Source organism: Peromyscus eremicus, chromosome 8b (assembly GCF_949786415.1).
Source record: "Peromyscus eremicus chromosome 8b, PerEre_H2_v1, whole genome shotgun sequence".
NCBI lineage: Eukaryota > Metazoa > Chordata > Mammalia > Rodentia > Cricetidae > Peromyscus > Peromyscus eremicus.
This window is the reverse complement of record NC_081424.1, coordinates 60,376,085-60,388,953: the sequence shown is the minus strand read 5'-3', so window position 1 is coordinate 60,388,953 and position 12,869 is coordinate 60,376,085. Positions and strand designations below refer to the sequence as shown.

The 12,869-nt window shown below is 46.4% G+C and overlaps 1 protein-coding gene across 5 annotated transcripts; it reads left to right on the top strand.

The window, feature by feature from the left end:
• The first annotated feature begins 2,134 nt into the window (after positions 1-2,134).
• On the top strand, positions 2,135-11,929 carry LOC131918679 (sperm motility kinase 2B-like). Of its 5 annotated transcripts, none has more exons than XM_059272902.1 (4): positions 2,135-2,196; positions 5,841-5,907; positions 8,281-10,958; positions 11,488-11,929. In XM_059272902.1, exon 3 carries the CDS (start codon positions 8,309-8,311, stop codon positions 9,824-9,826), a length of 1,518 nt encoding a protein of 505 aa, XP_059128885.1. In that variant the 5' UTR covers positions 2,135-2,196; positions 5,841-5,907; positions 8,281-8,308; the 3' UTR covers positions 9,827-10,958; positions 11,488-11,929. The 5 variants fall into 5 exon arrangements, with proteins under 5 accessions (XP_059128885.1, XP_059128888.1, XP_059128884.1 ...); XM_059272905.1 differs by having other exon boundaries at positions 2,145-2,612; positions 11,659-11,929; XM_059272901.1 differs by having other exon boundaries at positions 2,145-2,612.
• Positions 11,930-12,869: the final 940 nt, after the last annotated feature.

The window sequence follows — 12,869 nt, the reverse complement described above, 5'->3', positions numbered from 1 at the left end:
TGATGACACATGCCTTTAATCCTAGGAAGTGAGTCTTTAACCCCAGGAAGTGATGGCAGAAAGCAGAAAGGTATATAAGGCATGAGGACCAGGAACTAGAGGCTTTTAAGCTTTTAGCTTTTTGAGCAGTTCAGCTGAGATCCATTTGGGTGAGGACTCAGAGGCTTCCAGTTTGAGGAAACAGGATCAGCTGAGGAATTGTTGAGGTGAGGTAGCTGTGGCTTGTTCTGTTTCTCTGATCTTCCAGCATTCACCCCAATATCTGGCTCTGGATTTGTTTATATTAATACCTTTTAAGATTCATGCTACAGGCCCTCTACGTCATCCCTGGGCAGGTCTAGACTAGGGCTCCAGTGGGACCCTCTGTTTCTGTCACCTACACACAATAAGCATCAAATCCCAAGCCTGCCCCCTGCTCAGGACAGGTTCCTCCATGTCACCAGTGCACTGAGGCCCTGGGATGGTTCTCATCCTCCAGGCCTCTCCAGTGCTTAGGAGGCTCATTTCCTTCATGAATGAGAACTGAGTTGTGTGGGATCCCCTAAAGAGAGCCTTCCTGAGAAGTAAAGTGCTGGGAGAGAGCCAGTTCACTGTAGAGCCTGGAGAGCTAGAAGAACAGAGATTCTGGAGTCAGCTAAGGATTAGCATCCCTTGGACTGAGGGGAGATGACTTAGGACTCCAGCCCCAGCCCACTGCTTGTCACTACTGTCATTGTCCTTGCAGCCCTTGCTTTCTCTGAGGCTCAACAGTCCCCTTCAAATGGTGACAGCAAGACCTAGATGGTGTCCACAGCTCTCCTGGCCTGAAACTGTCCTGTGATTGATGCTACAAACCAGGAAGCAGGGCCTTGAACTTGAGATCACCGACTCAGGCTGGTGTGGACTCCAGGGCACTTGGAGCTCAGCTGCAAAGTCAGAGGCTGAGCCGCAATGGCCAGGGCTGGCAGGCTTTTGTTTCTTTGCTTTTCTGCTCTCAGACCTGGCAACGAACGCCAAGGATGAGGCTTTTTCCTCCCAGGTTTAGTGTCTGCAGACAGGTAGCTCCTCTACAGAGCGACTCAAACCCCCAGAAGAGAGTCCTCAGAAGGAGAGCAGTAGCCACAGCACTGCGTACAGCACTTCTGAAAAGCAGAGGCTCTTCCAGGGCTTGATCCCGTCAGTACTTAATAGACAGCTTCCGGCTGCACTGGTGTTCAGGAAGGACACAGCACCCTGGGTCCTGTGACCTGACTGTGGTTCACAGTCTATTTCGTCTGTGTCAGCACAGCTGCCCTGTTCCCTCTGGTCACAGTGTGCACAGAGCACCTGGTCCTCACATATGTCTGTTCCACCTTTGGACCTTTGCTCACCAAAGTGAGCCTTGCACATAACATGGACTTAGGTCATGTTTTCTATACATCCTGCCAACCTCTGTGAAGTGTGTGTGTGTGAGGGTGTGTATGTGTTTGCATGTGCGTGCATACCCACTTAAGTGCCTGAGTGTGCACACTTATGGACATGTGCTGTCAGGGGCCACCCTTTTCCAGTGAGGCAAGGTCTCCTATGGACACTGCACACCAGACCACCTGTCCCACTAGTTTCCAGGACTCTCCTCTCCACCTCTCATCCCCACCCCAGGGATGCTGAGCTCATGGATTGTGCTGCTGCACCCAGCTTTGATATGGATTCCAGGGGTTCAAACTCCAGTCTGCACACTTGGGAGGCAAGTGCTTCACATGTTCTAGGAGCCCTGTCTCAGGTTTTTGATGGGAACCTAGAGGTCTTCTGGGGAATTGTGAGAACAATGTCCTTCGCTGCTGGGTCAGTTTAGGGACAGAGCTTTGTCTGAAATGTTAAGCTGTGGCATCATCTTGGGCCCATCAGTCAGAATCCAAAAAGGTGCCGTGGCGAGTGCAGACGTGAGAACCGTAAAGCAGGAGGCACAGCAGACGTTCGAACCAGAAACCCAAGGACGTCACAGCTTCCTACAGGCTCTGATTTCTAAAAGCCTAATGCTGGTCTCCGTGGCCCACCTGAGCCAGAACATTTGCGTCCTGCCCAGCCATGTCAGGGCAGGTCCTGCTATGACCTCACGAGGAGTGTTTGTGACAGGTCCAGCCAGCAGATGTTATGCTGTGGCCCGGCCTGGATTTCATTGGGTGAATTTGAGAGGAGCTGTGGAGTGGTGCCCTGTGAGACTTTATTGTATCTAGTGAGGTTGTGACTTTTTTGTTTGCTTATATGTGTGCTATATATATGTGATTGTGTCAGTGTGTGTAGGAGGGTGTGTATTTACAGGTTTGCTCATATGTGTGTGTACCTGTCTCTATCTCTATCTCTCTCCCCCCCCTCTTTCTCTCTCCCCCCCTCACTGTGTGTGTGTGTGTGTGTGTGTGTGTGTGTGTGTGTGTGTGTGTTAGGTGCACCTCTGTGCAGAAGAGTGTGGAGACCAGAAGTCAGCCCAGCTGTTGTTTTTAAGTTAGGCCATCCACCTTATTTATTTTGAGGCAGGATCTCTCACTGGCCTGGAGCTGGTCAAGTGTCTAGGCTGGCCAGTGACTGCCAGGGATCTTCTGTGCCAATTCCACAATCTCAGAGTAAGAGCCTGTGTGGCTGATCTGGCTTTTTAAAATGTGAGTTCAAGAGACTGAATTCAGTCCTATTCTTGCATGGTCACCTTTTACCTTCTGAACTATCTCCCCCAAGCCACTGTTGCATGGTTTTTTGTTTGGTTGGTTGTTTTTTGTTTGTTTTTTTTTTTTAATGTGAATGAATGTTTTGTCTGTTTGTATATCTATGCACCACATGTGTGCCCAGTACCCTAGGAGGGCATGGGGCCCCTGGAACTGGAGTTAACAGATGACTGTAAGCTGGCCTGTGGGTGCTGGGCATCAAATCTGGGTCCTCGGGAAGAGCAGTCAGTGCTCTTATAAATAACCTTAACCTTATAACCAATCTCTCCAGTTCTGGCATGTGGAGTTTTATGTTTGGCTTTTTAATTTTTGTTTCTAGTTTGTTTGGCTGGTTTGGGGTTTCAGGGTTTCTTTGAGGTTTTGTTTAGAATTTTCTTTGGGGTTCTTATTGTTTTTGATGAATTATTTTTGCATTTAAAATTTCCATTCTAACTCTTCTTTATTGTATTTCTTTATACTTTGCTGTTTTGCTGTCCCATTTTTTATTTATTATTTATTATTAACTTTATTTTTATTGTATAATTTATACATATTTGGATTTTGTACCACTTTTGGTTTCATGGTTTTACTTTTTGTTTTGCTTTAGTTTTGGGGTTTGCTTATCTGTGGGGTTTTATTGTCTTACTATTTATTACTGCTTGTACTTGTTTTTGAGATGTTTTGCTTTCTGGGGTGGATTGTGATGTCTAGTTGTTTATTAAACTCAGTTATAGTTTGGAGTTTGAGAGTTTTATTTGCTTGCCTTGTGTTGCTTGGGTTACACTAATTCTTTTCTATTTTGCTCTAATTGTTATTTATAAGTGACTTTCTTTTCTCAGTTAGCTTTCACTCATAGTACTGCCTTATGAGACATATTTTGGGTTGAATTTTCTGAATTTTATGTGTGTGTGGTTTTGGTTTTCTGGATTTGGGTTAGTTGTTTGGTTGGGATTTAGTTTCATTTTTTTATTAAAAATTCATACAATATATTATCATCATGGTCTCTGCTCCCTCATCTCTTCCCAGGTACTGCCCACTTCCTTCCCACCTCCTTCCCACCTCCCCACCTCCCCACCTCCCCACTCATCCACCTCCCCACCTCCCCACCTCCCACCTCCCCACCTCCCCACCTCCCCACCTCCCACCTCCCCACCTCCCCACTCATCTACCTCCCCACCTCCCCACCTCCACACTCATCCACCTCCCCACCTCCCCACCTCCCCACTCATCCACCTCCCCACCTCCCCACCTCCCACCTCCCACCTCCCCACCTCCCCACCTCCCCCACCCATCCACCTCCCCACCTCCCCACCCATCCAACTCCATGCCTTCTCTCTCTCTCTTTAGAAAACAAACAGGCAAAAAAGAAAAAGCATAAAAAACACAAGAAAGAGACTCAACACACACACACACACACACACACACACACACACACACACACACAATTGGAAACCATAATATACAAGCAAAAGACCAATAAGATTTAAAAAAAAAAATCAGCCATGAGACAGAAAATCTACAACAACACCATGAGTTTGTTTGTGTTTGCCATCTATTATTGGTTACTGTGCTTAAGCGTGGTTTCTATACTCAGTGAGACACCATTGTAGAAACTAACTTTTCCTTTGCAAGCAGTGGTCAGTTGGAGACAGCTTCTGGGTTAGGGATGGGAGCTTGTGTCCACTTCCCCTCTGAGCTCTGTGACCTCATCTGGCTTGAACCTGTGCAAGCCCTGTGCATGCTGCCACAGTCTCTGAGTTTACATGTGTCGGTCCTGCTGTGTGTGGAAGACACAGTTTTCTTGGTATCTTCCATCCCCTCTGGGTCTAACAATCTTTCTTCCTTCTCTTCCGTATGTTTCCCTGAGCTCTGAAGGAAAGGGTTTAATGAAGACACCCCATTTAGGATTCCCACTCTCTGCATATTGTCTGATTTTGGGTCTCTGTATTAGTTCCCATCTACTGCAAGAAGTTTCTTCGATGATGGCTGAGCGAGACACTGATAGATCGGAATGCTGTTAGGAGTCATTTTATTGTTATGTTTTTTTAGCAAAACAACAGCATTTGGTTTTCCCCTAAGTCCATATATATCCAGTCTCAGGTTCTTGACCGCCCATGCAGTGTTGGGTTTCATCCTGTGGAGTGGGCCTTACACCCAGCCAGACAGCAATTGGTTGCTCACACAATGTTTGGGACGCTATCGCACCAGCAAATCATGCAGGAAAGTGGGCCACCATTATAGACTGTAGAGTTTGTAGGTGGATTGGTGGTTACCTTTCTCCCCTGACAGCATGCAGAGTACCTTCCAGTACCATGAACACCAGTCAGTAGGGGTGAAGGCTCTAGTCAGGCACCAGCTTGACTTCTCCGTGTTTAATGAGATGTCTAAGTGTTGTCTTCAGCAATGGGGCCTCAGCATCAGTTTGTGGAGGACAGCCGATAGATAGCCTTTGGCAATAGCGTTAGCTGTTGGGGTTTCTATGGAGCCCCTTTGGCCAACAACATTAGATGTAACCCATTCCTGGCACTGGGAATTTCACTTGGTGGCACAAGATGTCTAGTTGAGGTATTGTCTCCTCCATTGTTTGGTGACTCCATTTAGATTACTTTCATATATGTTATATTTTAAGAAGCCTCCACAGTAGTAGGTTTCCATATAATCCTTGAATGGCCCTTAGTGTTAGCTGTCCCATCTCCAAATTTCCTCCCTTGCCCACCTCTCCCCTCCTCCCATGCCATTTAATCTTTTTGTTCCAGTCTTTCCCCTGTCTCTCCCTAACTATGTATTCTATTTCCCCTTCCTTGGAAGATCATCCCTTCCCTCCTAGTCCCTTACTCTAGACCTAACCTCTGTGGTTATATGGATTGTAGGATGCCTGCCAAAGGCTTGACAGCAGCTAAACATCCACAAATACTATATTTGTTTTTTGGGGTCTGGGTTACCTCACTCAGGATTATTTTTTTTCTAGTTCTATCCATTTACCTGAAAATTTCATAATTTTGTCTTCTTTACAGCTGAATAACATTCCATTGTGTAAATGTACCACATTTTCATTATCTATTCATCTGATAGACATCTAGGATATTTATAATTTCTGATTTATGAACACCAACGAACATGTTTGAGCAGGCTTCTTTGTAGTAGGACATAGAGTGGCATAACTGGGTCTTGAGGTATGTCTGTTTTCAGCTTCCCAAGGAATCAACACACTAATGTCCATAGTGGCTGTACAAGTTTGCACTCCCACCAGGAATGGGTAAGTGTTCCCCGTTCCCCACATCCTCATCAGCATAAGCTGTCATTTGTTTCATTCATCTTGGGCCATTCTGATGGGTTTAAGATGAAATCACAAAGTAGTTTTGGTTTTCATTTCCCTGATGACATTTCTTTAAGTGTTTCTCAGCCATTTGTGTTTGATCTTTTGAGAACTCTGTTTAATTCCATAACCCATTTTGAATTATTTGCTTTCTTAATGTCCAGTTATTTATACATTTTAGATATTAACTTTCTATTGGATGTGTAAAGGTCTTTCCCCATTCTGTAGCATGCTACATATGTCCTAATTCTATCCTTTGCAATACAGAAGCTTTTCAGTTACATGAGGGCCCATGTATTAATTGTTGGTCTTAGTGCCTGTGCTATCAGTGTTCTGTTCAGAAGTCTTTTCCTGTGCCAATGAGTTCAAGACTATTCCCCACTTTCTCTTCTATTAGATTCAGGGGATTTGGCCTTGTGTTGAGGTCCATTGATCATTTGGAGTTGTTTTGTGAAGGGTGATAAATACAAATCTATTTGCATTCTTCTACATGCAGACTATCCAGTTTGATCAGCACCATTTCTTGAAGATGCTGTTTTTTTGCCAGTATGTATTTCTGGCTTCTTTGTCAAAAATCACGTGTCCATAGGTGTGTGGACTGATGTTTGGGTCTTTGATTTGATTCCATTGATCAACGTGCCTGTTTTTATGCCAATACCATGCTATTATAACTCTGTAGTACAACTTGAAATCAAGGATTGTAATACCTCCAGAAATTCTTTTATTAATCAGAATTTGTAGTGATCCTAGTTTTTTTTGTGTTTCCAGATGAAGCTGAAAATTATCCTTTCCATTTCTGTGAAGAATTGTGTTGGAATTTTGATGGAGAATGTGTTGAATCTGTAGATTGCTTTTGATAGGCTGGCCATTTTCACTATATTAATCCTACTGATCCATGAGCATGGGAGATCTTTCCATCTTCTGATATCTTTTTCAATTTCTTTACTATCTTAAAGTTTTTTTTATTATACAAGTCTTTCCTTGCTTGGTTAGTTATCCCAATAATATTTTTGAGGCTATTGTGAAAGGTAGTGTTTTCCTGATTTCTTTCTCAGTTTGTTATTTGTATATAGAAAGGCTAACTGATTTTTGTGTGATAATTTTGTATCCTGCTACTTTGCTGAAAGCATTTTATGAGCTGTAGGAATTTCCTGGTGGAATTTTTAGGGTCTTTCACGTATAAAATCATATTATCTGCAAGATAAGACACTTTGACTCCTTCTCTTCCTCTTTGTATCCCCTTGATCTCCTTCATTTGTCTTATCACTCTAGCTAAGTGTCCTAGTAATATGTCGAATGGGTATAGAAATAGCGGACATCTTGTTTTGTTCCTGGCTTTAGTGAGAATGCTTTGATTTTTTTCTTCATGTAGCTTGCTGTAAACTGCCTTTATAGTGTTGAGGTATGTCCCTTGTATCCCTAGTCTCTCCAGGACTTTCATCATGAAGGGGTGTTAGGTTTTGTCAAAGGCCTTTTCTACATTTATTGAAATGATCATGTGATTTTTGTCTTTCAATCTGTTTATGTGGTAGATTACTTTTATCGATTTATGCGTGTTGAACCATCCCTGCATCTCTGGGATGAAGTCTACTTGATCATGGTGGATAATCTTTTTGATGTATTATTGGATTTGGTTTGTAAATATTTTATTGAGTTTTTTGCATATATGTTCATAAGGGAAATTGGTCTGTAATTTTCTTTTGATGTTGAGTCTTTGTGTGGTTTAGGTATCAGAGTTATTGTGGCCTTATAAAAAGAATTAGGCAGCCGGGCAGTGGTGGCGCATGCCTTTAATCCCAGCATGTTACTAGGCTGTGAGAATGCAGAGACCATACTGGAGAATGGGAAGTATAATGTGATTCACCTACCAGAATCCCTGCCAGATGAAGCCACTGGAGCAGGGGTTGGTGGTGACGGTGGTGGTGTCCCAGGTAGAAGGTGTTTCTAGGTATGAGGCAGGGACTGATAAGATTCACTAGAAGGGGTAAAGCTGGGTCCACAGCAAGGTTTAGTGGAGTTCCCAGGGAATAGAGGTAGAGTAGGAGGAGAGAGGCATGTGCAAGCAGTTTGCTACAGAGCTGGGGATGAGACTGGAAATGCTGTAATGGAGAACCAGAAGGAACTAGAATGAACATTACTTACCTGAGTCCCAGCGCCGCATGGTCACTGGACATCCCAAGTAGAGAGTCCTTTAGATTTCATTTTAGTTTTAGATTTTATTTTCTCACACCTTTTTCATTATTCTTACTTTATTTTTCTAGATTTTACTATCCTATATTTCATCCTCATTTTCTTTTATTTGTTTGTTTTTAGGTGACATTTGCAGCGATTTTTAGCTACAATGCCTTCACCTAGTGAGGAGGAGTCACCAGACCCCAGCCCCGTGTCCAGCATCTTTGAAGAGGAAAGCTTCCAGTCTCAATACAGAATCCTGAGGACCATCGGCCACGGGAGCAATGCCAAGGTCCAGCTGGCCCACCACCGCCTCACAGGTACCCCCGTGGCTGTCAAAGTACTTCAAAAGAAGAAGTGGTGCCAGCCAATCAGGTCGGAGGTAGAAATAATGATGATAACCAACCACCCCAACATCATCTCACTTATCCAAGTGATTGAGTCCGAGAAGAGAACATACCTCATCATGGAGCTGGCTGAGGGCCAACAGCTTTATCAATATGTCCGGAAGGCTGGCCACCTGCCGGAACATGAGGCCCGGGGGATCTTCAGGCAAATAATAGCAGGTGTGAGCTATTGCCATGACCAAGGTATAATTCACAGGGACCTGAAACCAGACAATATCATGCTGGATGAGAAGGGAAAAGTCAAAATCATCGACTTTGGTCTCGGCACCCAAGTCAAGCCTGGGCAAAGGCTAAGCCGGCACTGTGGCGCCTACTCCTTTGGTGCCCCTGAACTCTTCCTCGGCAGACTTTATGATGGACCCAAGGTCGACATATGGACCTTGGGAGTAGTCTTATATTTCATGGTAGTCGGTAAGGTCCCATTTGGTGCTGTCAATATCCCGGAGCTGCGGAGGCAGGTTGTGTCAGGGAAGTATACTGTCCCCCTGGGCCTGTCAGAAGATCTCCAGGACCTGCTTAGCCTCTTAATGACCGTCAACCCCAGGCGTAGGCCAACAGTGGATGAAGTGAAAACACACCCCTGGCTCAGGGAAGACACGGAGGCTTTACCAAATGACTGTGAGGAAATGGTCCCCAGCCTGCCTGACCCTGCAATTGTGAAAGCCATGGAACAGATTGGGTTCCAAGCCCAGGATATCAAAGATTCATTACACCAGAGGAAATTCGACCAGACCATGGCATCCTATTGCTTACTGCAAGGGCAGGCTCTCCGGGGGTGTGGCTGCACAACATGTGCCCAGGCCACGAACCCGGGGGCGACGCCATTCCCTTCCCTAGAGGATCCTGCTGCTTTCCCTCTAGCACCAAGGAGGAGGGGAAGTGAGCCCGCCCTTGGCACACTGCTCAGAGGGTCATCCACTAACGGTCAGGTGTCTGCCTATGGCCAGCAGGCAGGTCAAAGAGGGGCCAGAAATGCCACCGGGCCGGCTCTTCCTCTCTGCAGGCCACTCCAGAGGACACCCACACTGGACCAAGTCCACCATCATGCCAGGAGTGCTCCCTGCATTTACTCAAAGAGCAGCATCAGTGAGGACACAGAAGACAGCTCATGCTCCCACAGCGCCTCAGCAGGGGGCAAGTCCACCCACAGCCGGGGCCAGCGCAGAGGCTTGAGGGCATGGAAAAGGAGGATAGGAAATGCCATGACAAGACTGTGTTGCTGCTGTCCATCAAAGAAGAAACCTCGTCGGGGTCAGAACAGCGTCTCCCCTCAAAAATGAGGCACAAGGAGGGCGTCTGGAGAAGAAGCAGCAGGCATGGCCCAGATACCCTTGTGCTTCATCCTTCCTGTCTGCTCCGAGCTGGTCCCGCCTCCATTGCTGACTTCCATTTTCCTGTCACTCTTTAGCGCAATTCCCACCTTCTCTAAGTGCTTGCATCCTTTCCTACCTCAACCTTCCCCTCTCTGTATTCCTCCTCTTCCCAGCATGGACTCAGTACCACTGATGCGGACCCCACTCTAGAAGGTTCTCTCGATGACCCCATCTCTTCACCTGGACTCCATCTCCTCCCAAAGCCAACAGCTCCCAAAGAGGACTGGAGGACTGTGGTCTCAGGGACTCTCCCAGGGGCTACCAGCCCAGCACATGCGGCCGTCAGTCACAAGAGCTGCAGAACAGAGTCTCAAGTTTTCAAAAGCAACATCACACTCCATAAGCCTCAAAACCAATAACCAACAACGCCATCAACTAAGCGTCCTAGTACAGAGAGTGTGCTGGTTGTTGAAGACAGTCAGTCCTCCTGCATGCATGCACAGTCTTTCACATACTGATTATCCCTTTGTTCCTAAGACCTAGTGATGCACAGATTTTTATAGAAAGCATTTATAAAAGAATTCTTTCAAAGAGTTCAACTGGAAAGTAGAAAAAGAAGACATGACATAGTAAGGCAAGTCAAAACCCAAGGCAGCATTCTAAGAAGTAATTAAATCTACTTCATTATTTCTTTTGTCCAGAACAAATTATCTTGTCTCTTTCACGGTGTCATCTGGAAATTCTGTCTGGTCCTGAGTAGAAACAGGAGGTGATTTCAGACACATGGTCCAAGAAAAGACACAGCAGCAGCAGCAGCTGACCCCCTGGCTTCCCTACCCCTGTGGGAATCGCTGACTGACTACTCCTGGAGCCAGACGCCATCTGATTAGGAAAATGTTCGGTTTACCTGAACACCAATATTCCTAGAAGACACATGGATATTCCTAGGACTAAACTGTTCCCTGGGAGCTGGAGCTGGAAGAAAAGGCAAGCATACTGTGTTCCTGATGAGGAACAGCCTCTCCAAGCTGATGACTGCAACATGCCTTATCTAAGCATGTGCTCAGATGACTTGAGACCATCAACCCCTGCCATCGAGGTGCTGAGACCGTGGAGTGCTGGGACAGTGGGGTGCTGGGACAGTGGGGTGCTGGGACAGTGGGGTGCTGGGACAGTGGGGTGCGGGACAGTGGGGTGCTGGGACGGTGGGGTGCTGGGACGGTGGGGTGCTGGGACGGTGGGGTGCTGGGACGGTGGGGTGCTGGGACGGTGGGGTGCTGGGACGGTGGGGTGCTGGGATGGTGGGGTGCTGGGACGGTGGGGTGCTGGGACGGTGGGGTACTGGGACATGAGGTGCTTGGACAGTGGGGTGCTGGAACATGAGGTGCTTGGACAGTGGGGGTGCTGAGAGACAGTGCAGATTGCTGGAGATGGTGGAGAGGACTGCCACATGAGGGGCCAGGAAGCCAGCCACCAACAGTTGGTGCACCTCCCTTGACCAGGTGTTTCTCGTAGACACATAGACTTCAGCATCCCAAGGAGTGATTCTGCTCCTCAAGGGCAGATTCCTGTTGTATCCACCACAGGCTGGTGAATACCGACTCTAAAATGCCTCTTCATTGTGCCAGGAGTGAACAAGTTCCTCGCAGATGGGGTTGTTTGGAGCCACAGGACATGGGCACAGGACCTAAGCTACTAGGCAGCTCCTAGATGTATATATTTATAAGCAGAAGACATTGTCTCTGTGCTGGAAGAAGTCTGAGTGTCCACATAGGCCTCACCCTCAGTGTGCCTGACAGGAACTTCAGCCAACACTCGCCCACGGGACAGAACAATGCTCTGACAAAGACCTCACTTCAGGCTGTGACCTTGGAGACACAGACCACTGATTCCCTTGACGTGTTGGAGAGGGGGCAGGCAGCCCACGCTGAGGAATCTTGTCAGTGAGAAGGTCTTCCCAGAAAGGACTGCAGTTGAAAGGGAAACACCACCAAGATCAAAATGCCAGGCTCTACTATAAGTCAATAGCTATTGTTATTGCATACATAAAATTATATGTAATATGGTTAATGCTGGTGTGTGAAAATTATGTGTCCATTACTATATGTGGTTCTAGTTAGGTTTCTATTCCTGTAATAAATTCTATGACCAAATGTAGTCAGAAGTTTTCTCTAGTCCTGCCCAACCCCACAGTCCCACAGCCAGTTACAAAATAATCACTCAAAGGTTTATATAACTGCTCGGCCATTAGCTCAGGCTTATTACTAACTCTTACCCCTAAATTAACCCGTAATTCTTACTTATGTTTAGCCACGTGGCTTGGTACCTTTTCACAGTTCTGCCTTCACATCTTGCTTCCTCTGTGCCTGGCTGGCGACTCCTGACTCTGCTCTTCCTCTTCCCAGCATTCTCATCTGCTCACTCCGCCTGCGCTTCCTGCCTGGCTACTGGCCAATCAGTGTTTTATCAAACCAGTGTACAAGAGCATTATCCCACAGCAACCAAAAGCAGCTTGGAGAAGAAAGGGGTCATTTTGGCTTGCAGTTTTAGTCCATCATGAAGGGAAGTCAAGGTAGGACCTGATTGTAAGAACTGAAGCACAGCCTGGAGAGGAGTGCTGCTTACCTGCTCTCCACAGACTCATAGGCCTAATTACACCATTAGGTCCATCTGCCCAGGGTGGCACCGACTCAGTGGGCCAGGCCCTCCTCCATCAATCATTAATCGAGAGGATTCCTACAGACTTACCTACAGGCCAGCCTGATGGAGGCGTTTTCTCAAGTGAAGCTCCTCTTACCAGTGTTTCGTCCAGTTGAAAAACAAAACCCAACCAGGACATGTGTCACTCAGTGACGGATGCCCAGGTGGTGGGGAAACACACGTTGGTACATTTGGAAAGACTGGTGCTAAAGTTCAAAGATAACTGTCGCAAGAATCCATCTCTAGGAAAACAGCCCAAGAAAAGATGGCATGCTAAAGGGAAGCTTAAATAGAGTGTAGTGGGATAGAA